Raw genomic sequence first — 25,038 nt, 5'->3', positions numbered from 1 at the left:
AGGGCTGCTCTATTCTGCCTTCTCAAAGCCCTGGGCGAAGGATTAACTAATCCCAGCTTTTCCTCATCTGGAGACATTTTCCCCCTAAAATACTTCATTCTAGCTGAGCACCTCTGCTCCTCATGCACATTTCTGGTTAAATCTCACATCTTGCTCGCATTACCACGCAAGTACTGTTTGCACATTCTTGTTTCTTCTGTGTGTGTGTCAAAAATAAGGCTGACAGAACGCTGCCTGTCAAAAATCATCTGAGAGCCTCACTGAGATGCATAGATAAAAACAAACTCCATTAATAGTCCTACATGACTAAAGTTTATGTCCGCTAAATCCCTGCAGTCTTAACAAATTCATGTTGGATATTCTGGGCTCCCATATGGACACTGGTTCGTGTCCCAGCTGCTCCGCTTCCCATCCAACTCCTTGCTTATGGCCTGGGAGAGCAGGGAAGGATGATCCATGGCCTTGGGACCCTGCACCCGTGTGGGAGACGGCTCCTGGCTTCAGATCAACTCGGCTCCACTGTTGTGGCCACTTGAAGAGTGAACCAGTGGATGGAAGATCTTTCTCTCTATCTCTGCGTCTCTCTGCATATCTGCCTTTCCAGTAAAAACAAAATTAGTAAAAAGAAAAGAAAAAGAAACCTATCTGAGATAATGTTTTACATTGCTTTATAATGTAGTTTTTAAGAAGTTTATTTAAGGAAAAGAGTAGCAAGCAATGTAACCAGTTCATATTGTTGAATTTCGGGCTTCTGAGAGGTAATTTTATTAAATGTTCACATCACACTGTTAAGAAACTACCCTGAATGCTTAATTTGTTCAAAGACAACACCTTATGCCACTGTTAAGTCCAATTTCCTGCATATGACACTTCTTTGAGGTCTCCCACGAATGAATACAAATTAAGTAATTACTTTATTGGAAGCTTAGTTAGAAGGAAGAATTTCTAACATGAATTTTGAAGGATTTAGCTGCCGTGCCATCACACGCAGATTTGTAGAAAAGGATTCTATATGCACATAATTTGGAGTTCAAAGAAAGAGATTTGGCTCAGTATTAAGTCTCTCAACTGCTGGACAGCTCAACATGATTTGTTTTTAAACAGTATTTTTAGGACAGAAATTAAATTCTTTGAGCCTAAATAACTGGTCGTAGACATTAATAATTTTTTCTAAATGGCACTAGACAAAAGATTCTTCTAATTTCTTGGTTGTGGTTTCTCTGAAATTAAATAAATAAATAGGTTAATTAATTTATAAGAGAACTTATAGCTTATGGAGACTGGTGAAGAAATTTACGCTCTCAGTTGTGACATTCCATGTGGGTGCCAGTTCAAGTCCTGGCTGAGCTACGTCTGGTCCAGCTCCGTGCTAGTACACCTGAGGTAGCAGCAGAAGATGGCTAAATGCTTGGACCCCTAGCTACATGGGAGACCTAGGAAAAGCTCCAGGCTGCTTCGATGTGGCTCAGCCCTGGCTGTTGCAGCCATTTGGGAAATGAATCAGTGGATGGAACATTTCTCTGTAACTCTGCCCTTCAAATAAATAGTAAAATCTTTTTTTAAAAATTAAACTTCTTTTTTTACAATCCAAAACAGAATAACAAATCACTGAATATGTATAATTAAAGCACAAATTTCTCCTTTTAAAGATTTATTTACTTATTTGAAAGAGTTAGAGAGAGGCAGGGAGAGAAATCTTCCTTCTGCTGGTTCACTTTCTAGTTGGCTGCAGAGGTCAGGGCTGGGGCAGTGCAAAGCCAGGTACCTGGAACTCCATCCCAGGTGCGTTAACAGGAAGTTGGATTGGAAGCTGAGCAGTCAGAACTGGCTCATATGGGATGTCGAGTGTCACAGGTGGTTGCTTAATGTGCTGCACCACAGAAATGGCCTTCAAATTCAAATAATTTCCCAAAGTTAACATATGTTTTCTGAATCAGTGTTCACCAAGTTCTCCGTTTTTTAGCAGGAGATCTAGTGGCTAGCCAAAGCTGAGGTGCATTTTGCTATGGGCAGTGGGCCAGGCTGGACTTGGTCCAGGCTCTTTGCTCCACACATGAAAGAATTCAATATGGATTCAGCTATATGTTGGCAGCAAATTATGGGGCAAACGGAGACTTTATGATGGACCATGTCAATCAGTGGACGACCTCATCGAGCGAAACTGGCAGCGATTCATAACTGGAGAACTATTAGCACCACTTGGGCACATATCTCGGAGCATGTCCCACATCCGGGACTTGGGGTGGGCGGGAAACCGGGTGGGGCTTCTCCCTCAATGTCCCCCTTTACCTCAGAGGCATGATGGAAACAATATGGACATAATGGCATTGCCCACTTTCCTATCCGCCTGAACCTTTTTTTTCTTTTTTTTTTTCTTCTTTTTCCTTTAACTGTAATTAACTATGTAAGGATTGTCAACAACAATACAATAAAAAGAAAAAAATTAAAAAAAAAAAAGAATTCAATATGGAGGTATAAACATACAGGATGGGGATGGGAGTGTCCCCTGTGACAAGTTATTTTATTTATTATACATTTATTTTGAAAGATTTCTTTCTTTAAAGTCAAGAATTATAGAGAGTGATCTTTCACCCACTGGCTCAGCCCCCAGGTGAATGCGAGGACAGAGGTTGGCTAGGTCAAAGCCAAGAGTTTTACCTGGGTCTTCCATGTGGGTAGCAGTGATTTCCACTAGAAGAGGGCTGGATCAGAAGTGGGCCATCTGGGACTCCCACTGGCACCAGGTGGGATGCTGGCGTTACGGGTGGTGGCTTTCTTAGTGATTTTATTGTAGTGACATCCTAAGAGAACACATCCGGTAGCCATATGGGATAGTTGCAGCTGGCGCTAAGTTTGCAGCATTGTGCTACTTTTGGTTTCCACTTTGTGGAAGACAGAGTTCACATGCACAGAAAGGAAACGGGAGTGGGTAGCACATGGAGAGTGTTTGGATGGTGCCGACTGGGCCATCGCTGCGGGGCCGCTGTGGCTGCTACGTAGGTGGGCACATCCACAGACCACATCACCCGCAGTCGGCTGGGGCCAGCAAACCTGAGCTCCGCTCCAGCAGCCTACCTTCCCATGTCATTTTCATTTCACAATTGCATGCGTCACTTGGGCACTGTCTCTTGATGTGTAGATAAACTGTAATGGATTTTCTGCTCTCCTAGGTGGGTAAGCAAACACATTAAAAAGCCAATACGCTCCACAGTCCTCAGCCTGGATTGGCATCCAAACAATGTTCTGCTGGCAGCGGGATCGTGTGACTTCAAATGCAGGTGGGCACAGATGAGAGTTGGTGCACTTGCTGCCCATCGTTCAGTGCCTTCTTGTGAGGGCACTGGGCAGCATGCCTGGAAGGAGACTGTGACCTAGCAGGGAGCTGTGCATGCGGATTCAAGGAGCGGGAACATACGTCACTAACAGGAAAGGAAGTGGTCCGGGGAGGACTGGGTGGGACCCAGGGCGGGATCCTTGGGCAGAATATTCGTGATTCTCTAGTGAAAGGCTAAGACGTGCTGTTTGTCTCTCTCCCTTTCCCTGTATTTCTCCACTGTTGGGTTATTTCTCATTCCAAATTTCAGACAACAGAGTGCACATTCCAGGGTGAACCTAAGGTGAAAAAACTGACCTAAGCACGTGCTGCTGAGCGAGTCCTGTGGGGGCTTTGAGTTTGCTGTAAGCATGACGCTGCAAGAAAAGCAGCCACTTTGCTCTGAGCTTTAAGCTCATACTGTGTAATTGCTTCTTAACAACACTCTTCTTTATCAGGAAGGCCTATTTCCCCCTTTAGCTAAAGAAAAATACATCAGTGATGCCTCAGGGGACTCCATGGTGGGTTGGGAGGGAGGACACAGCTTTCTCCAGAAAGCATCTGGGGAATTTCCAAAGAAACCTTGTGGTGAAGTCCCAAGATTTTAAAGCAGTTCTGTGTGTGAGTGTGGTTCCATTAATTGGATTCTGGTGGCAGAAATCAGTGTTACTTTCTATAGTTTTGTTCTTTGTGAACTCTACCAGAGCCACTCTTATTCCCTTAGGAAGTGGGAGTAGGTGGCACTGAACCTGCCCGGTGGATTGTAGTCACAGTCCCCGTTAAAACCAGTTCCCACAAATAGACTTTCTTGGGCTCATGGTCCTGTGGGTCTGGGTCTGTTCTGTACACGTTCTCCGCTTGGGATTAAGGGCCGCGAGTTCTGTCTGAGTGCTCATGACTAAAGCAGCTGTGTCATGATGCTGATTAGAAATGCAAGACGTGGGTCCGGCGCAGTGGCCTAGCGGCTAAAGTCCTCACAATGAACACGCTGGGATCCCATATGGGTGCCGGTTCTAATCCCAGCAGCTCCACTTCCCATCCAGCTCCCTGCTTGTGGCCTGGGAAAGCAGTTGAGGACTGCCCAATGCCTTGGGACCCTGCACCTGCTTGGGAGACCTGGAGGAAGCTCCTGGCTCCTGGTTTCGAATTGGCACAGCACTGGCTGTTGCGGTTACTTGTGGAGTGAACCATTGGATGGAAGATCTTCCTCTCTGTCTCTCCTCCTCTCTGTATATCTGACTTTGTGATAAAAATAAATAACTTTAAAAAAAAGAAAAGAAAGAAATGCAAGACGTGACTGGGACAGCGTCTCATCATCTGACTTAGTAAATAAGTCCCCAGCCTCTGCCTCTGTGTCTTGCAGAGTTTGCATTACCATTGTCCTTAAGGTTGGGCATACCCCAGCTCTTGTGGGAAGCTTTTAGGTCCGGGAGTTCTGTGAAGCAAATCAGACGTAGCATTGGAGGGCCAAGGGCTACATTTGCAGCTGTCCTTTGCGCCTTTTCCTCTCCAACTCTGGGCCCAAACATCTCACACACAGCTACTAGAACAGGTGAGGAGGGCGTGCGTGGAAAAACCAGCCAGGCCACCTCTCTCACAGGTGCTTGCAGCCACACAGGTGAGGCGACGGGCCTGAGGGCTGGGTGAGGATTAACCCGTCCCTCACAGCTCTGAGAGTTGCCTGCTTGTCCTCTGACCTCTCAGCTTCCTCTTTGGGTGATCGCCCTGTCCCTGTAGGGATCAGGGCTACTGCACAGCGGCTGGGTGCCACGGGCTTCCTCTCCTGCGGTGGACTGTAGGGGCTGCCGGAGTCCTGTGATGAGCCTGATAGTGAAGTGGACAGCAGAGTGCTGCAGTGTTTAGCAAGGGGTGGTCGGACAGTGGGGTCTCCCCTGCCATGCCTGGGTCCTGACCCTTAGTAGGCACCCTATGCGTTTCTGCTGACTGGGTGTGGATTTGCCCTGTCAACCTAGTCTGGAGCCATTGTGTCTGGAGAAGTTCGTGTATCAGATCTGGGCCATCCTGGCTGGTTGGTTGGTTGGTTGGTTGAATGTGTCAGCCTTTGGGGGTTCTGAGGTACTTAGAGCTGCTGCCTGTGGACTGTATCTGTATGCACGTGTTTCCCTTCTTTCCTTGGCCTTTGTTAAACCACAGGGTATTTTCTGCGTACATCAAAGAAGTGGATGAAAAGCCTGCCAGTACACCCTGGGGCAGCAAGATGCCCTTTGGTCAGCTGATGTCAGAGTTTGGTGGCAGTGGCACTGGTGGCTGGGTCCATGGGGTCAGCTTCTCTGCCAGCGGAAGCCGCCTGGCCTGGGTCAGCCATGACAGCACCGTATCCGTCGCCGACGCCTCTAAAAGCGTGCAGTGAGTACTTGCCTTTTGTCTGGAAGGTGTCGGGCGGGGAACAGGAATTCTCACGCACCAGGCTGAGGCTGCCCTTGCCTGAGTGTGCACACAAAGTGTGGGGTGTAGAAACCCCAACCCAGAACTGCAAGGCAGCTTTGGAAGGGACAGGCACATCCAGCAGCCTTCAGTTACACAGGGCGTGTGTTCTCCATCTGGACCATCTGGCAGCAGTGGCTCCAGGCATGGGGCTTCCGCAGTAACACTTAGCAGCCTGAGCAGCCTGCAGGGCCCCGTGCTGTGCCCTGCAGGGCCTGCAGTTGTGGCGGCTCATTCGTGAGAGGGCTGCCTGCGCTGCCCTTGGGCACCTTGTCATGCGTCACAGTTTGCACACAATGCGCTGGAAGGGAAGACTTCGAGGTCCTTCTTATCCTTTCCTGGGGAATTGGTTTCTATTAAAACCTTGGGGACCGGCGTGTCATGAAGCAGTCCCACTTGTGTGACCCTTCTTTTGCTGTTTGGACATCATGTTTCAGAAATGATGCCTTTTTTTCTAATTGAATTAAAAGCTTTTTTTTTTTTAAAGATAAACCCCTTATTATAAACATTGCATTCCAGATTTATGTATATTTGTATACACTTTTTTTTCATTATTTAAAGCAAGAACTTTTTCCAAATTTATTTTATATGCATATGTATTTTTTTAAGATTTTTTTTTTTTTTTTAAAGATTTATTTTATTTTTACTACAAAGTCAGATATACTGAGAGGAGGAGAGACAGAGAGGAAGTGGAGCTGCCGGGATTAGAACCAGTGGCCATATGGGATCAAGGCGAGCACCTTAGCCACTAGGCCACGCTGCCGAGCCCAAGATTTATTTATTTTTATTTGAAAGATGGATTTACAGAGAGAAAAGACAGAAAGGTCTTGCATCCTCTGGTTCCCTCTCCAAATGACCTCAATGGCCAGAGCTGAGCTGATCCAGGAACCAGGAGCCAGGAGCTTCTTCCAGGTGTCCCATACAGGTGCAGGATCCCAACACTTTGAGCCATCCTCTACTTTCCCAGGCCACAAGCAGGGAGCTGGATGGGAAGTTTAGCAGCCAGGATATGGACCAGCCAGCACCCATAGGGGATCCCTGCAGATGCAAGGCTGGGATTTAGCCCCTAAGCTATTGCGCCAGGCCCTGTTGTGTGTTATTTAAGAGATGAAGGGAACTCCATCCACTGGCTTACCCCCCACGAGTCCACAGAGCTCAGGAGGCCAGAGCTGGAAGGCAGGGGCGCCATCCAGGTTTCCCACCAGGGTAGCAGGAGCCCAAGTACTTGAGGCATCACTCCTGCCTCCCAGGGCAGAGTAGCAGGACCTGGGACCCAGGGTGGAGCCAGTTACCATCTGTAACACAAATTGGGTTGTGTCATACATCTTGCATAGTTACCACCTTTTGGCATTCACTACTTTTTGATGAATCCAGTATCATTTACTGTTTATGCGGCTTATTCTAACACACAGTGTGGTCTCGGGATAAGCTTATTGTAAGGCCCTGTCTACCCTCTGGTGATGTCTCTGCTTTCTCCAGTTCTACAGTACAATTACATCCCCCACCTTCCATTTCTCCAACATGAATATTTCATCCAGTGGAAGGCACACACAGCGTGTTTGCTACAGCAATTAGATGCCACTTGGGATGCCTGCGTCCCGCATTGGAGAGTCTGGTTTGAATCCCGGATGCACTCGGGATTTCAGCTTCCTGCTAATGTGTCTTCCGGGAAGCAGTAATGATGGCTTAAGTACTTGGGTCTTTGTCGCCCATGTCAGAGACCCTAACTGAAGGGCCAGCATTGTGGCTTGCACTGGCAGCATCCCATGTGGGTACTGGTTCCATTCCCAGCTGCTCCACCTCCAGTCCTGTTAATGGCCTAGGGAAAGCAGATGAGTCAGTGCTTGGGCCCCTGCCGTCCACGTGGGAGAATCCAGTCAGCTGGGGCGTACACCAACAGACAGAAGATCTCTCTCTTCTTTCCCTGACGTTCAAAATGAATAAATAAATCTTAAAAATATTGATAAATGGGCCCGGCGGCGTGGCCTAGCAGCTAAAGTCCTCGCCTTGAAAGCCCCGGGATCCCATATGGGCGCCGGTTCTAATCCCGGCAGCTCCACTTCCTATCCAGCTCCCTGCTTGTGGCCTGGGAAAGCAGTTGAGGACGGCCCAAAGCTTTGGGACACTGCACCCGCGTGGGAGACCCGGAAGAGGTTCCAGGTTCCCGGCATCGGATTGGCGCGTACCGGCCCGTTGCGGCTCACTTAGGGAGTGAACCATCGGATGGAAGATCTTCCTCTCTGTCTCTTCTCCTCTCTGTATATCCGGCTTTCCAATAACAATTAAAAATATATATATATTGATAAACGTGGATTGAGTTCCTGACTCCCGGCTTCAGCCTAGGTCAGCCCTGGCTGTCAGGCATTTGGAGAGTGAGCCAAAGGGTGGATGTGTCTCTGCTGTTCAAAGAAAATAAGGAACATCTTTCCTTAAAGTAAGGTGTAGCACACGGAGGGCTCTTGACGGGTTGCCTTCTGAGGACAACTCCTGAGGTGTAGAATGCACTTTGAAGCTGCATCCGGTTTTGTGTGAGGTTAGGCACTCCCAGTTCATCAACCAGTGTTCTTTGCAAGCTGCAGAAGCGCAGCATGTGTGCTCGTGTGTGTGCACACCCACACAGGACCCATTCAGCTGTGAACCCCTGACTCACTTTGACTCGGTTCCATTCACCTAGGTAGCTCTATTTCCTACCCGATGTGGTGTCATCTCTCGGTGAGTGTCCGTGGGTCACAGTCCCCTGGAGGCTCTAGTGAGCACACAGCAGGGAGGCTCACACCACAGGCTAGTTAGTCAGGAGTGACCGGAAGGGGTGAGGGGAAGGAGCAGCCACTCAGGCTGCAGTGTTCAGGGAAGCCTTTTGCAAGAGTCACGTCCTGGCATGGGGAGGGGAGGCAGCGCAGGAGGTGGGAGAGCATGGGCTCCTGGGCATCACTTTGTCCTGAGGGGCAGGGGCCTCAGAAGGCGGCCAAGCACAGAGTAGAGATTGCTGAGGGCCTCAGGTTCTGGGGACACCCCAGGCCTGCCTCACAGTGGAGATTCCTGCGACGAGAGGTCATGGGGCTGCTGTGTTGGGAGGCGAGGCCGGGAGAATGGGTCCTTTGTTGTCCCCTGTATCTGGAGAAGCTGTGGGGCTGCTTCGTCTCCGTGTAACAGGCATCCTTGTGTTCAGGGTCTCCACTCTGAAAACCGAGTTCCTGCCACTCCTGAGTGTGTCGTTTGTCTCCGAGAACAGCGTTGTGGCAGCTGTAAGTATTCCTGCTTCTTGCTGGTAAGGATCATACCCTGTCCTCCAGATGAGAACAGTGTGCTTCTGTGACGTGAGCACACAGCAGAGCACGAGCTGAGACGAGCACAAGACCCCGTGGGGGCGACCACTGTACTGAGGGGCTGGTGCTAGGCACCATGCCCTCCCGGGGCTGACCCCTGCCTGCCTCCTTGTCACAGGGCCATGACTGCTGCCCAATGCTCTTTAACTACGATGACCGCGGCTGCCTGACCTTTGTCTCCAAGCTGGACATCCCAAAGCAGAGCATCCAGCGCAACATGTCTGCCATGGAACGCTTCCGCAACATGGACAAGAGGGCCACGACCGAGGACCGCAACACGGCCCTGGAGACCCTGCACCAGAACAGCATCACGTAGGTGCTGCAGCCTTTGTAGAGCAGTGGCCGGGGGACCCTCGTGCCTTCTCACAGAGTCCCTACAGACACTGTATGCACTGCAGGCCCCAACACTTTAGCAGTACATACAGCCGGAAGCCTGTCTTCCTCAACTGCCAGGCTTGTATTTCCAGTTCCTAATAGTGAAACATCATGGCTTCATCATGCTGCCCTTCCAGGTGCAGGGGACAGGGCATCCCACAGGGTAGTGCCACGCTGCCCTTCCAGGTGCAGGGGGCAGGGCATCCCACAGGGTAGTGCCACGCTGCCCTTCCAGGTGCAGGGGGCAGGGCATCCCACAGGGTAGTGCCACGCTGCCCTTCCAGGTCTAGGAGACGGAGCATCCCACAGGGTGGCACGGCCTCTGCTGCAGCCTGTGCAAGGGGCTCCTGTTGGAACCTCCTCCCAGGCTCATGTTCTCAGTGACTGAGGACAAGGGGAGACTTTCCTGCAGGCTGTGTGGGTAGGGAGAAGAAACGGAATCCATTCTTGGTATTTTACGTTATTATATACCGAGTTGGGTACTGTCGGATTTTTTCTTTTTGAGTAGTCCTTTTGTGTTGAGAAACTTTTATTGCGTTGATAGCAGGAGACCTCTTTGAAACAGTTATAAATATAGATTGTACCTCTTCCTGTCCAGTGAAACAGCTGCTCATGAAAAATAGAAAACTTGGAGGTTGAGCAAACCGTACCTTCTTTCCATACTCAAATTTCTCCATCCTGGGCTTCTCTGCCGGCTGCATGGCAGCAGACACTTCCAGCGGCCTCAGACTCGTCTGTGACAGATGAGGAGCCAAACCCTTGCAAAGCGGGAAGGGCCTTTGTCCCTAGAGCCGTGTCAGCAGGCTTTTCCTGTAAGGGGTGGGCCCTGATGAACTGCACAGTCTCGGGTGCACTGCTCAGCCTGGCCCTTTGGTACAGAAGCAGCCACAGATAAAACAGAAATGAACGGGCCGGCTGTGTTCCGACAGCACATCAAATGATGGCGAGTGCGGCTTGAATGTCACGTCCTTGTCACACAGCATGCTATTTTCCAGCCCTGTAAAAATGTGGAGAACACTTTGAAGCTCACAGGCTGTATGAAAGCAGGCAGTGTGCGCCACAGTCAGCCTTCCGTTTCCCCAGAGAGAGCGTTCTAGGCGTTTCAGAGGAGAAAAGGAAAGACTGTCTGAGCTGGGAATTGATTTTCTTGAAAGCTTTCCAGATAATTAGGCTAAGGGAGGGTGTGTCGTTGGCCTATCCTTCTGCTGTGGTCAGTGGGGATTCCTAGGGATTGGGGTGGTTCACGGACTGACTGTTGCTGACATCTGCTGTGATTAACTTCAAATGCTGGAGGGCCCTGGGCTTCTGCCCCGACTGTCCTAATGGGTGACTAGAGAGGGCGGATGAGGGCCAGTGGGTTTTAGTCACACTTCATCACACCTCTGGTATTGAAAAACAAACAAAAAATCCTTGTTTTTCCACTGTGCTATGGTCCTGCCCACGACCTGCTCATGAGTGTTTGCCTGTTGTATGGGCCAGACCGTGCCTGCGTCGCCAATCCTATCTTGCCTGGAACTCTGTTGGCAAAACAGTTTGGGGTCTTTTTGGAGTTAGATCAGGAGTTGCAGGCCCAGTGTGGTGGTGCAGCGGGTCAGTGGTATCTTGGAGCGCAGCATCTCGTCGGAGCACCGGTTCAAGCCTGGCTGCTCTGCGTCTGACCCACTTTCCTGCTAAACACTGGAGAAGGCCCGAGTTCCTGGGCTGCTGCCACCATCTGGGAGATCTGGACGGGGTCTCTGGCTCCTGGCTTTGACTTGGCCCCAGGACTGGCTTGTGTGTGTGTGTGTGTGTGTACGTGAGCACGCATGTGTATGTTTCCTTTTTGAATAAACAAGTCAGTAGATCTTTTAAAAACATATTCAGGAGTTAAAAGACAACATATCCCCTTGCATTGCCTTTAAACAGTTAGGAAGGCCAGGTTCACACCATGCCTGCCAGCAGTCTCATTGTTTCTTACTTTATTTCAGTCAAGTATCTATTTATGAAGTGGACAAGCAGGACTGTCGCAAATTTTGCACAACTGGCATCGATGGAGCCATGACAATTTGGGATTTCAAGGTATTTTCTGCTTTCCAGAATGAATGTGTGTTGAGACTTCCTGTTGTGTAGTTGAAGCATTGTCAAATCCAGTGCCCGTGAGTGTAGGAACCTCATCAAGGTGTAGTGCTGTCAGCTGAGAGGGACCCTGTGTTCTCAGCTTAATGAAAAATGGGCTTCTGGGTGAACATTTCCTCCCCAAAACTCGTGTGCTGTTGGCAGCCGGCCCTGTGCCGGGCACCAGCCTGCCTATAGCTGCAGGGATGTGTTTATGGCTTGCCCTTAGTCCCTGAGTGCCTGCTGGGCACCAGCATGGTGCTGGGCACGGCAGAGATGGAAAGAAAGGAGCCTCTGGGAGTTCTCTAATGGAGGGAGAGGTGGGTGGATTAGACAAAGCTTGGAAGAGAGGCCAGGCCCTGTGATGGCGTGGAGGAATGCGCTAGAGGAGGGAGGTACCTGGGGGCTGATGTGCAGGAGTTTCTGGAAGGGAAAGACCATGGGTTGAGAAAGCAGAGGTGAGTACTGGAGCAGCTGAGGGTCAGCACATGGGGTACTCGCAGCACTGCCCGTGGCCGGGGCCTGCAGAGGCGTGAGGCGTGACCCAGGAGAGGAGCCAAGGCTGTGTCTGCAGGCACCTGGGACTGGTCAGAGCCTCAGTAGAAAGGCATCAGGCGGTGGGTGAGGGAGGCCTAGACTGGGCCACTGTAGGCACTCCTGGTCACCGTAGTGGCCATGGGCTCCTGGACTGGATGGAGTGTGAGGAGACCGAATGGGAGGGCATGGTGAGTCAGGGGCAAATCTGGGAGTGTACCGTTTCTCACTGGGGTTGGCAGATGGCGGGTGGAGCAGAACCAGGGAGGAAGAGCTAGAATAAAGAAAAGGATGGCTTTCTGTGTGACTCAGAATTTAACTCACCCAGTCACTAACCTCCAAGGCAGGGCCACCTGACAGTTCCACCACTGCCTGTGTGTGGCCTCATCCTCCTCTGACCCCCTTAGTGTGGACCAACCTGCTGAACCCCTAAAGCCTGCTTGCCTCCTCACCCTCCTGTGTCCTGGGTCCCAGCACACAGCCTTGGGTGGTTGTCAGCAGCTGGACAGTTCCGAGGGGTGCCCCGGAAGAGTCCCTCTGCTTTTCATGACCTGTGTGAGCCAGGAGTCCCAGCACCTGCCAGTTGTAGGGTGGCCCCTCTGGGCATTTAGTGCAAAAAGAGCCCATATCCATGAAGCCCAGTGACAGGGTCGAGAGGCTAGCCTGGCAGTGGGCTGGGCCAGTGGGGACATGGTGCCTGGAAGGAGCCAGGGAGAGCCCCACTCTTCTGGGATGGCCTGGGGGAGGGGCTGTATCTCCCCTACAAAGGAGGGGAAGGAATGGGTGGGCGGCCCTCAGTAGTGACTGGCCTCCCTCCCTCCTTTCTCCAGACTTTAGAGTCTTCCATCCAGGGCCTCCGGATAATGTGAAGCTGCGTGAGCTGTCGCCGTCCAGCATGACAAGCCATGGCTGCCCGCAACTCTGCCATTTGCATGCTGGTGAGGGCAGCCAGCCCGAGGAGATGCCGCGCTCTGCCTACAGTTGGTCAGAGTGTTGGGGAGATACCGCGTGTCTAACTACAGTCGGTCAAAGTGTTGGTTTGTGAAAAGCAGCAGTGAGGTTTTTTTTCTTCTGTTTCTCTTTGTTTTTTTTTGTTGTTGTTGTTTTGGGTTTTTTTTTTTTTTTTTTTTTGCTATTTCATTCCATTCTTGACCAAAGCTTCTTTAAGTAGTTTATTATGGAAAATTGTCCACTAACTTAAAGGGTGAGGGAAGTATGTAAATTGCCCACTAGAAAAGTAAATTAAAAAATCCTGAATGTGTTTGTGGTATTGTTTCCTTATTCTGATTCCATCCTTAGTATAAAGATATGGTTAAGCTACTCTTCAGATTAAATGTGCGTTCATAGGCTCAGTCTCCTCCAACGTGCGTCCCAGACACCTTTAACCAACAGCATTTCTTGCGAGGGCGCCCCTCCGCGCCAACACCGGCAGGGCAGGGTGGGACAGAGCCAGCCGCGAAACAGGGATTAGCCAGAGTTCTTCCTCATTTTCTGAAGTCACATGGCCTGGCCAGCAGGCCCGAAGAGTCTGAGAAGTAACGTATTCATGAAAGAAACATCAGGAAAGAAAACAAAATGTACTACTCACTGGCTTTGCCACTAAGAAGTAGCCACACAGCTGTTTTGATTGTATTTTAATTCGGATTACCGCAGTCACGGCAGCCAGCAGGCCTCAGTGCGGAAGGCAGTCGGGGCTCTGCCTGCACCTCCTCCCGCCTCCGCAGATGCAGCACACCGGCCAGACATTGTCCTGACAGACTCTCCTCCTCCTCCTCCTTCCCTCAGCTGTGCACCAGGACAGGCTGCGCTGCAAGCCAGGCACACGGGAAGGGCGGCTGCTGCTTGGGCTGCCCGCGCCCCGTACTGGAGAGTCTGTTGGAGCCCCAGCTCTGCTCACACAGACCCTGGGTGGCAGCAGACGATGGCTCACGTCCCCTAGTCGCTCCCAGGTATTTGGGAAGTGAACCAACCGGTGGGAGCGAGTGTACGCTCTGTCTTACCTCTCGAAAATAACATTTTAAAAGTTGTGCCTCAAGAGGGCCATGCCCAGCTTCTCCGGAGTCCTGGTGGCAGCCGCTGACCCTGTTCCCCACTGGCTGCATCGGGGTGGAGATGCCGGAGTGCTGCCCAGTTCAGCTCGCCCGTGTGCAGGAGCAGGCCGAATGTTCCGGAACCCACGTGAGAGCACTCTGCCGGCATGTGGGGCTCCACTGGAGGCCTGAATGTCTCAGGGGCACTGAAGGGGAGTGCAGCAGGGGTGCTGGCCCAGGGAGACTGGGCCAGATCAGAAATAGTACGTTACACCCTACACTCACAGTCTTCCTCCCCATCTCGCATGTTGATTGATGGCTGGTGGCTCCCTTGATCTCAGAGAAAGGTCCCCCTTGTAGGGTGGACACAAGTCCCTTTTGCAGCCGCTGAGACTAAAGGGAGAGGATGTTGGGAGCTTCTGGGAGAGATTTTTCCCTCCTGGTTTCCTGCAGCTCAGGCCGGCCCACTGCTTGCCTGCAGGCCGCCTGGCCACTGTCCTCTGATCAGTGAAGAAGCAGAAAACCAGCAACCCAGCTGGCCTTCAAGTTACTGCCCAGGCCTGCGGTTGCTTCGCCCAGAAGCCTGGGGATGGGGGGCGGAGCATGTTCATACAGCAGCGATCCCTGCAAAGCCAACTCCAGGCACAAAAGGCTTTCCAGGTTCTCCAAGTGAAATGCTGCCATCCCAAGCTCCTCTGACCCAAGGAGTGGCTTAGAAAGCCTCCTCCCTGGGAGAGCCATTTCAAGCGATGCCGCCGTGCCTTCCCACCTGCTGAACTTTGCCCCCATGCCCCTTAGCCTCCTTTATAGGCACGGAAGAGCAAGAAGCTTGGCCTGAAGTCACAGCTTGAGTGGCAGAACGTGCATGCGAGCCACTTTGCCAATGACACCTGCTCAGCCTAGAGATTCCCACGGGCCAAGCACTTTGGGCTGGACCGTCATCAGGCATCCCGGGGCTTGGCTTGGTTTGGTCCACCTTAGCTCACAGGTCCAGGACAGAAGGTAGGAGAGGAGCACTGTGAGCGGAGTTGGGCTACCTGGGGTCACTCTGGACACCTGCAACGCCTCTGGTCTTTGTTTCCTCCAGGAGTTGGTCCCGAGGGACAGACCTTTTGAAACTGCTTTCCGGTTCAACTGAAGCCATCATCATGCTGAACAATGCCTGAACAAGCTCAAATACCTGAGCAGCAAGGTGGGGGGCCCTCGCTAAGAGCGTCCCCCCCGACCTCAGTGCCAGATCCATCACTTGCCCTGGAAAGCCTTAGCTATGGGTCCTAGACACAAGGCGCACTCACCGAAGCGCTCTGGGGTGAGGGTGCTCCTGGGAACCCCACAGCCACCGAGAGGGGCTAGGGGGCAGCGGTTGCCTTTTGCAGGACAGGGGGCCACGTGAGCTGAGGGACACAGCCACAGCCTGTAGCACCAAAGCCCGGTGAAGGGGTCCTAGCAGGCTGGGTGTTCTCCGGGGCCTTTCCCTCCTTTCAGGCCACCTGGCCACGCCTCTCCAGTGAGGGTACTATCTGGGGCAGCAGGACCCAGGGGACCCACCCGGGCCCCAAGACCCAAACTCAGGGAACGGTGAAGCAGCCCAGATCTCTTCAGGGGGAGAAACCAGGAGAAAACGCGCCCGGGCCAGCCCCGGACACCACGGGGCCGACAAGGGCGGTGCCGGCACTGGAATCCGCGCGGGAGCGGAGGGGCGGGGACCCAGGCGGCGGGGGTCCTCCGTTCTTCCGGGCGGGGGCGGCCATCCCCACCTCAGCGTCCCCGTCCAGGACGCCGTGCGGGCCGACGGCAGGGCGCCCTGCGAAGGCCGCTGCGAGGCGGGCGGCTGGGCGGGCCCTCGGCTGGGACGACCGCCGCCCCCAGGTTCCCGCCCCGGTCCCTGGGGCTCGGCCCGAGGCCCCGCCCCCCGCCCACGAGGAAGTGGCTGCGGCGGCGCGCGGGGCGCAGAGCCGGCTCGGCGCGTCGACTGTCCAGAGTCCGCGGCCGCGGCGCCCCGAGGTGAGGGTCTCGGGCCGCCCCGAGGCGGGGGGACGCCCGCAGGTGGGGCGCGCGGGGCGGGAGGTGCGGTCGAGGCCGTCTGGAAGAGCTGCGGGCCCGGAGGAGGGAGGCGCGGTGGGGCGGTGGCGGCCGCCGAGGGACGCGCGGAACCCTGCGCCCCCCAGGTCCGTCTGTGCTGCCCGGCCGTGCGCCCCATTCCGGCCCCAACGCCGTCGCTGGGGCGGCCCCGTTACTTCGGGCCGGCGGGCCCCATGCCCAGTCACTTCCCCTCCATCCCTCGAGCCTTCCGGGTTGCAGCGGCCGGGAAATGAGCTGGCGCCCCCGCCCCAGCGCAGCCGAGCCCGTGCCCCGCAGGGGCCAGGTCCGAGGGGGTCCCCAGGCTGACCCTTCCCTTCCCCGCGGCGCAGGGGGCTGCAGGACATGGCCGGGTGGGGCGGGCGCACGCGGGGGTCGGTGACTGCAGGAGCCAGCGGTCGGGAGAGGTTAGGCGTGCCTCCACCCCGCCCGATGCTATTGAAAGGCTCACGGACCATGGGCAAGCAGTGCCCGCTGCTTCCTGCACTGGTTGTCCACCTTGGCCAAGCCAGCCACACTCGGTGGGCCTCACCTTCCGCATCTGGAAAATGGGGGCTTTGGCCATTTGGGAGGCTCCAACGCGGTCGTGTCAGGGGTCGTGGTGTTAATTGTTGCTGCCATTCTGAAGGCCGCTGTGGCTGCCCAGCTGGACTGGACCTCCTGACCCCCTGGGGTTTGGGGCCGAGCCCTGACTTGCCATTTGGAAGCTGTGTGAAGCTAACTTGAGGAGGTAAACGGAGTCCCTAGTCCACCGGTCTTTCCTCATCCGGCGTGTTCATCGCAGGTGGTAGCCGCCTGGAACCTTCCACCCTGGCCCTCTTATAAAGAGGGCTGTTATGAGCAAGAACGCCTTCAAAAAAAAGTTTGTGAGGTTTCCCCACAACCCCACCAGCACCGAGTTTTATGTTTAATTTTTTATCTTGTGTTTTAATCTGGATGACTTGAACTGGCAGCTCTCTGGACTTTGCCTGGCTTGGAAGGGTTCAGGAGCAGGGTTGGGGATGGGGTGGTTGGCGGTGGGGCTGGGTGGCCAGAGCTGCTCCCCCTTCCTTGGGGTGGGGGTTCCAACCCACAACAGGAAGTTGAGTAACCACTTGCTTGCTCCCTGGGAGCCTCTGAGCTGGGCGGGGACTTCCCGGAGTAGCCTCCTTACAGGCAGTTCCTGCTTGGTTTGGCCCCAGATGCAGCCGCCAAGCCTCTGGATTCAGACAAGCTCAGCAAAGCCAGGCCGGCCAGGACTGCAGTCCGCCTTTCTGGGGAATGGTGCCAGGTGGGGGGGCAGGGGAATGTCGACCCAGCACCTGCTTGGCTGGTTTTGGACGGGAGGTGAACACTTTCCACTGTGAATCCCCAGATGGGACGTGGCTCTCTTCTCCCCCAGCAGCGTAGGGCCTCAAACCTGGTCAGGAAAAAAACAAAAAGCAAACGGAACACCTCCTAGTACTGCAACCCCATCCACATACCCCTGGAGCTGGCAGCGTGGTCCCTGGGAACTCTCCCAAGTCTGCATGGAGACAGAAGGCATGATCCAGCTGTGGAATGGTCCCCCTCATCAGGGGGTTCCCTTTTGGGGAACTTCTGTTCACATATAGAGAAAGCAGGCTTTGCCCCCATCCTGCTCCTAAGGTGTCACTTCTGGATGGCTCTCTCAACCCCTATCCCCTGCCCACCCTGCAGATCCAAACTCCTGGCATGGAACCCTGAAGGAAATGTCCTAGACCCCTGTCCTCTTCCTCCTCCCCCACTCCAGCCCTGGGCACAGGCTGTGTGGGAGGTGCCCTCACAGAGTACAAGGAGAGCTACTCCAGGCTGGCATGACTGGGCTGGGAGCCAGCTGGGGAGACCAAGCCTGTGTCCATTTGCCCCCACCACCCTGTCCTTCCACAGTGGTGGGCACAGTGCTGGAAAGGGGCTCCCTAGGATCCCCTCTGGTTCCTCAGTGTCAAGGAGGCCCTAGAGCCATCACCATGTGCCAGTGCCCTAGGAGACCTGGAAGGCTGGCAGAGCAGCGGGCACAGAGGCCACTTCCCAGGCCTGGCCATGGGGAACAGCCGTCCTGAATCCCAAGGCCGCACTGGCTGTAGCAGCAGCTCAGCGCCTTGCACTCCCACTTCCGCTGTGGCTCTGCAAGTGGGGGCTGGGGAGCTGTGGCTGAGCCTTGCACAAGAGGTGCAAATGGGGAACCCCTTCACCTCACCTCTGCCCATTTAAGGTGCGGGCTCAGTTTCAAGTCATGCTCAAATGTGATTGGCAGATAGGCGCTGCCCCACCTCCTGCTCTCCCAATACCCCCCCCCCCAAGCCCCTGTGTGCACAGGGAAGCAGGGCTCCCCAAGTCCCATGGGGACATAGGGGCTGCTGCTCCAGCTTCCACCTGAGGCTATGATGACTGGTGTTGGGAATTTGGGATCTGCCCCCACCTTGGCCCAGGGCCCTAAATCTGGGCTCTGGCAGCCCCCCAGTGCCTTCCACCTGGGCTGCCTGCAGCTGCAGGGTGGTGGAAAGGCGGTCGGCCTCCACTGGGACTGAGTACCTCAGAGCCCTCCTGGGTGTTACCTGGTGGGCTTCAGGACTTGGCCTGTTCCCACCCAGGTGGGCCACTTGATGTCAGCAGGGGGAACTGTGTGCAGGCATGTGTGTCCCATGCTACCCACAGGGACTTTGTATCCAGGAGGGGTAGGGGTGGGCAGGCTTTGTGCTGCAACCTTGGCTGCCAGTCTAGACTCCAGCAGCTGGTGATGGGGCTGAACCTCAGCCTTCCCCCTCACAGGGGTCTTTGTAGAGAAAGGTGGGTCCAGGGATTCCAACAGCACCCCAAGCCAGCTCTTGAGGGTGCCCACTGAGTGGCTACCAGCCTCCTCAAGACATCCACGGCTGTGAGTGCAGTCCCAGCCCCGACGGCAGCTAAGGAGCAGCCTTCCTGGATGTCATCCTTGGGCACACACACACCTGCCACATTCTGGCAAGAGAGGGTGGAGGAGCTGGACCCTGGCTCGCCCAGAGCGCCCTGGGCAGGTGGGAAGTGGAAGACAGTGGTGCTTAGAGCTGCTCTAGGAACCTGGGTGGTGGCCCTTAAGACAGCTGTAATAAAGACTGATTATCTCTCAGAGCCAAGCATGCGGGCCCTGAGGGCAGAAACCTAGACAAGATAGAAAATGGGCGGCTCCACCCTGCGGAGGGAGTCAGGCTCTGGGGCTGGTGTCGGCTCGGGCTGCAGTTCTCAGGCAGTGGTCAGGAAGCACATCCTTGTGGAGGTCCAAGGCAGGAGTGTCCACGTGCGCCAGGACCAGCCAGTGGGGGGTGCTGGGCTTCACACTGGGGACTAGGAGGTGCTGTGTCATGTCACCTGGTAAAGACCAGGTGTGGGGATGACGGAGAGGTATCTACTTCCCCTTTGCAGACAAGGAAGTTTAGAGAGGGCGGCCCACCTGGTGAGCAGTGTCCTGCGTCCCTGTGTCTGGAAGCTCAGTGGTGCAGGGGGGTGGGGGGTGGACACACTGGAGGAAGTGACGCATGCCCTAGGTCCTTCTGAACAGGAAGAACAGGTGCATATTGGTGGAGCAGAGAGAACATGCAGGTATGAACCACGGCCACACACTAGGCCTCGAGCTGGGCTCAACAGGGAAGCCTTCCCCGCACCAGCAGGAACAGCATGGTCAGGGAGCCAGAGACTGGCCAAGGACAGCACAGTCTCCTGAGGCGGCATGGTATTGGCTAGCCCAGGAGGAGCAGCGGGGCCAGGACTGGGTGAGGGTTAAGGGGCATGGGCAGGCCTTGGGATGCACCTCTCCACTCACATCCCAGGGCCTCTCTGAAGCACAGGGGCTGGTCGTGGGGTGTTGCCATTATGCTCAGCTGCCCTCTGTAGCCCACCCTGGGGTCTCCCTAAGACACACACACACCACAGCCCCAGCCCCAAGGCCTATATCTCCTCCCTGAGACACACCACACCCCAGCCCCAAGGCCTGCACCTCGTCCCTGAGACACACTTACACCATACCCCCAAGGTCTACACTTCCACCCCCAAGGTCTACACCTCCTCCCAGTCCAGCTGGGCCTGGTGTGGAAGGAGCCCAGGTAGGCAGATGCTCTAGGGTTCGTTGCACTGTAAGAGCTTTACCCCATTCAAGACACAGATGATGGGGGGCCAGGCAAGCATGCATCCTCACCTCCAGAACACCTCCTGCTCCTCCCTCCCAGCAACTTCCTGGGAACACTTTCACCTCGCCGGGAGGAACTGAGGCCTGTGGGGTCCCAGCCACCCTGCCCCACAAACTGTGTGGCCCAGCAGCCTCCAGGACTGTCTGCCTTCTCTTGGGTATAGGAGCTGAGCTGCCATGGCCTACCACAGCTTCCTGGTGGAGCCCATCAGCTGCCATGCCTGGAACAAGGACCGCACCCGTGAGTTGACATGAGGGAAACTTGTACCTCTGGGGGGTGGTGCTCCTGGGTATCTCACGGGCCCTACAGCCTGGGTCTGCCCTGCGGACAGGAAGTAGGTGGGTGGGTGGTCTTGGGAAGAGCTGTGAGGCCAAGGGGGAGGGAATGGGGGTGGAGCCTTAAGGGATCATCAAGAGCGCGTGGTGCAGAGGGGCAGCTGCCAGCCAGAGAGGAGGGATGAGAGGGCATGGGGTCATGAGACCAGGGCTGGGTAGTCCAGGTGGGAGCCAGGCAGGTAGGGAAGGGCAGTGCAGTCAGGTGCCCACACCTCTTCGCCCCACTGCCACCCCCAGAGATCGCCATCTGCCCCAACAACCATGAGGTGCACATTTACGAGAAGAGTGGTGCCAAGTGGAACAAGGTGCACGAACTCAAGGAGCACAACGGGCAGGTGACAGGTGAGTCGGGCTGTGGGGGACGGACGGCTGTGTATGTGCACACGGCATGAGGCAGGGACGACCCTGGGTCACACGGGCTTCAGGCCCGGAGGGAACACTCTGTCTTATGGATCCAGCAGCTCAGCATTACCCAAAGCTGTTCTGTCCTTGATTTTGCCCTCCAGCATGGTGAGGACAGCTTGGAGGAGCTGTGAGACCCCCCACTGTCCCCCTTGAGTCACTCCAACGCTGGGACCCAGTACAAGCCTGCACACTGGCCACAGGCAGCTTCCTTCAGCTCAGGGTGCCCCCTGCCCCTCTTCCCCACAGGCATCGACTGGGCCCCGGAGAGTAACCGCATTGTGACCTGCGGCACGGACCGCAACGCCTATGTGTGGACGCTGAAGGGGCGCACGTGGAAGCCCACGCTAGTGATCCTGCGTATCAACCGGGCCGCCCGCTGCGTGCGCTGGGCCCCCAACGAGAACAAGTTTGCCGTGGGCAGCGGGTCCCGGGTCATCTCCATCTGCTACTTTGAGCAGGAGAATGACTGGTAGGTGGGCCACCTGTCACTGCACCCATTTTACAGGTGGGCTGAGGAAGGCCCCTCAGAGCTCCCACCCCATGCTGTTGAAAGGCAGAGGCCAGGAATCTAGGTCTGGGTCCCCGTACCCCGTGGCCGGCACAGTTCAACTGTGTGACCTGGTGAGGCTGTAGGAGACAAGGCAGAGGCCCTACCTCCGGGGAACCCACTCCAGGGCCCTGGGGAGGCTGTGGGCTAGAGTGCCCACGTGCCCCTCTATGTCTGTGCCCATCCAGGTGGGTGTGCAAACACATCAAGAAGCCCATCCGCTCCACCGTCCTCAGCCTGGACTGGCACCCCAACAATGTGCTTCTGGCTGCTGGCTCCTGCGACTTCAAGTGCCGGTGAGCCAGGGCCCTCGCACCAGCATGAAGCAGGGACTGGACAGCAGAGAGCAAGCCCCCCTCCCAGGCTGGGTGCACAACTGGGCCCTTGGGAGAGCATCAGGGTTTGCCTGGGACCCGCCCACCTCCAGTCCCATGGGTGGAATATCAGCAGGCTGTGGTCCTTCAGCTGTTCACACTAGCAAGGTCCTTCCAGGCCCTTGGTGGCTCCCTCCCCTCTAGTTTCCTGGCTTGTTGGAAGAATGGGTGGGAGTACTTACTCATGCTGTGGTATGAATGGCTGGTAAGTTGGAAGAACCCTGCTCATAATCATGGGGCCTGGAGTTCTGCCAGTTTCCAGTTGCTTTTCCCTGCTGGGCCCCAGGCACAGAGTGATACCTTTCTGGGTAGGTAGACATTGGTTTTGTGTATCCTGCCATGTCAGGTGGCTGGGGTCACAAGAAGGTTTCTGTGATGGAGTAGAGGATGGAGTAGCAGGAGGGGGTAGAACCAAGGTAGGCGGAGCCAGTAGAAGGTCCGCCTGGGACATGAAGTAGGGGACAGGACATTCCCCAGTTATAGTCATGGATGGGTCAGGTCAACTTTAGGTTCCTTAGGGCTATAGGGGCTCACAGGGCTTTCCAAGTGGGAGACCACTTGCTCCCCCTTCCCCATGGTACAGAAGGGAACCTGAAGCCCAGAAGTAGCATGTGTAGAGACAGACTACACAGCCCAGTACCCCGACTGCTGGCGAGGCTGCCTCACTGGCCAGCTCTGAAAAGTGATCCCTTATTGACCTTTCCTGGCAGGATCTTCTCAGCCTACATCAAGGAGGTGGAAGAGCGACCTGCGCCCACCCCGTGGGGCTCCAAGATGCCCTTTGGGGAGCTGATGTTTGAGTCCAGCAGTAGCTGCGGCTGGGTGCACGGCGTCTGCTTCTCAGCCAGCGGCAGCCGCGTGGCATGGGTCAGCCACGACAGCACAGTGTGCCTGGCTGATGCTGACAAGAAGATGGCGTGAGTGGATACTACCCAGGGTGGGGGGTTGTGGGGCCAACCAGGGGGCAGGGCAGGACACTGAGTCTCTCTCCCCCTCAGCGTGGCCACACTGGCCTCCGAGACACTGCCGCTGCTGGCCGTCACCTTCATCACAGACAATAGTCTGGTGGCTGCGGTAAGGAGGCCCTGTGGGCAGCGGCTGGGCAGGGCCCTGCTCCTTCCCGCCTGCATCAGCGGGACACAGCTCTCCTTGCCCACTCTGTCCAGGGTGGGTTACAGGGGCCAGGCAGAGGTCAAGGAGTGAGACTCTAGGCTCCCTTGCTGTGTCCTGGGCCCTCACCTGCTGGGAGCGCAGGGGGCACCCAAGGCAGGAGCATCCAGCTGTGGGGAGGCCTGCCTGCCCGCCCCATCGGACAGGACAGGGCACTCCAATGGCTCCCCCACCTGCTACAGGGCCATGACTGCTTCCCAGTGCTGTTCACCTATGACGGGGCCGCAGGGACGCTGAGCTTTGGCGGGCGGCTAGATGTGCCCAAGCAGAGCTCACAGCGAGGCCTCACAGCCCGTGAGCGCTTCCAGAACCTTGACAAGAAGGCGAGTTCGGAGGGCACCGCAACTGCAGGTGCCGGCATCGACTCCCTGCACAAGAACAGCGTCAGGTGAGAGTGGGGTGGCCGGCCGGTGAGGGCAGGTGTCCAGGAGGCTGAGCTGTGTGAGTGTAGTAGCTCTGATGCCTCCAAAGCAGTGTCAGGCTGGAGTTCAGGTTAGCAGGGCTGCTTCGGGCTCACTGTCAGTGTGGGATCCATCTCTTTACAGCATCAGTGCTGGCTGAGCAGTTATCTTTGGGTTTTCTAGGAGGTGGCAGGGCAGCCTTAGCTGGGGGCCAGTGATAACTGGCATGCTTATCCTGGGCAAGCTAAGGATCCCTCCACACCTTCCTGAGTACTTACGGTGGGACTGGAAAACAGCCCCTTTAAAACTCCAAAACTATTAGCCCTTCTTTCAGCTGTTTCGCCCTGCGTCCTGCAGCCCCTTCTGCTTTCCCTGCCCCCTTCAGGCTCACCCTTGTGCCACTGTTTTGATTGCTCTGTGCCACCACTGCTGGTGTTCCCCAACCAGATGTCAGCCTATGGCCATGTTGTCCCTGGCTGGACACACCCCTCCTCACACATACTGGAGTGGGCTCCCCAGCAGAAGCGGGAGGTGCTGTGGGACCCAGGAGTGGTGAATCTTTTGTCCTGTCTGCAGCCAGATCTCAGTGCTCAGCGGGGGCAAGGCCAAGTGTTCCCAGTTCTGCACTACAGGCATGGACGGTGGCATGAGCATCTGGGATGTCAAGGTGAGGCTCCCTGCCAGCCCCTCCCCTCCCACTCTCCCTGCTAGCTGCCCTCAGTGCCACTCTCCCTCTAGGGATGAGTTCAGCCTGGGTCAGCTGAACCCGAGTAGGACCCTGGGGCTAGGGCATCCCTGGGGGGTAGCTTAGGCCCAGCCTGTCCATTCTGCCTCCTGCAGAGCCTCGAGTCAGCCTTGAAGGACCTGAAGATCAAGTGACCTACAAGGAATGCCGCCCTCGTCCCTCTGCTGGGAACGGGCACAGTGAGGACATTAGCAGGCTAGGGGTCGCTTTACTGGGTATTGCTAGGGTCCCAGCGTGGGTACCTGCAGGCTGTTCCCTCAGAAGGGGAGGGTTGGGGTGGGGTGCCTTTGTTGCCTTGTCAAAGATGCTTTTGTTTATTGTCAAGCAATGCCCCAAAGCACTATGCTGGTCATGAACTGCCTTAAAACACAGAGGTAGTAAAATAAAGTATACCGTGGACATGTTTGCCTGTTGGGAAGGCTGGTTTTTGCCGGGCACCAGTTGTTTATTTTGTCTGCTTACCAACAAAACTGACTCTTAAGCCCAACCACGATGGGTCCATCACTCCTGCCACGTAACCCTAGGCCCACCTGGAAGTGTCTTTGAGTCACTTAGTAGTTAGATTCCTACATTGCCCATCCCAGACACAGACTTGTTAACCTCTTGGGACCATGTAAAAAGATGCTGATCAAACCTGAAGCACTCCTGACAGAGGTGTGCTAAGTAGAACCCCTGGGGGAATCAAGAGGGAAGCCAGAGCTGTTT

The 25,038-nt window shown here is 55.2% G+C and overlaps 2 protein-coding genes across 2 annotated transcripts in view; both read left to right on the top strand.

The window, feature by feature from the left end:
* Positions 1-12,981, top strand: part of ARPC1A (actin related protein 2/3 complex subunit 1A) — a 30,949-nt gene extending 17,968 nt beyond the window's left edge. The window contains exons 5-10 of the mRNA XM_058681178.1: positions 3,171-3,278; positions 5,468-5,680; positions 8,928-9,003; positions 9,203-9,396; positions 11,427-11,517; positions 12,918-12,981. Of these exons, the coding sequence (XP_058537161.1) occupies positions 3,171-3,278; positions 5,468-5,680; positions 8,928-9,003; positions 9,203-9,396; positions 11,427-11,517; positions 12,918-12,956 (721 nt within the window). The 3' untranslated portion in view covers positions 12,957-12,981. The remainder of the gene's footprint in view (positions 1-3,170; positions 3,279-5,467; positions 5,681-8,927; positions 9,004-9,202; positions 9,397-11,426; positions 11,518-12,917) is intronic.
* A 3,005-nt stretch (positions 12,982-15,986) lies between these two features.
* Positions 15,987-24,723, top strand: ARPC1B (actin related protein 2/3 complex subunit 1B). The gene is made up of 10 exons (XM_004599488.3): positions 15,987-16,121; positions 20,520-20,596; positions 20,929-21,033; positions 21,343-21,565; positions 21,832-21,939; positions 22,728-22,934; positions 23,016-23,091; positions 23,370-23,575; positions 24,165-24,255; positions 24,429-24,723. Exons 2-10 carry the CDS (start codon positions 20,533-20,535, stop codon positions 24,465-24,467), a joined length of 1,119 nt encoding a protein of 372 aa, XP_004599545.1. The 5' UTR covers positions 15,987-16,121; positions 20,520-20,532; the 3' UTR covers positions 24,468-24,723.
* Positions 24,724-25,038: the final 315 nt, after the last annotated feature.

Source organism: Ochotona princeps, chromosome 24 (assembly GCF_030435755.1).
Source record: "Ochotona princeps isolate mOchPri1 chromosome 24, mOchPri1.hap1, whole genome shotgun sequence".
NCBI classification, from domain to species: Eukaryota; Metazoa; Chordata; class Mammalia; order Lagomorpha; family Ochotonidae; genus Ochotona; species Ochotona princeps.
This window is presented reverse-complemented; position numbering and strand designations above follow the sequence as displayed.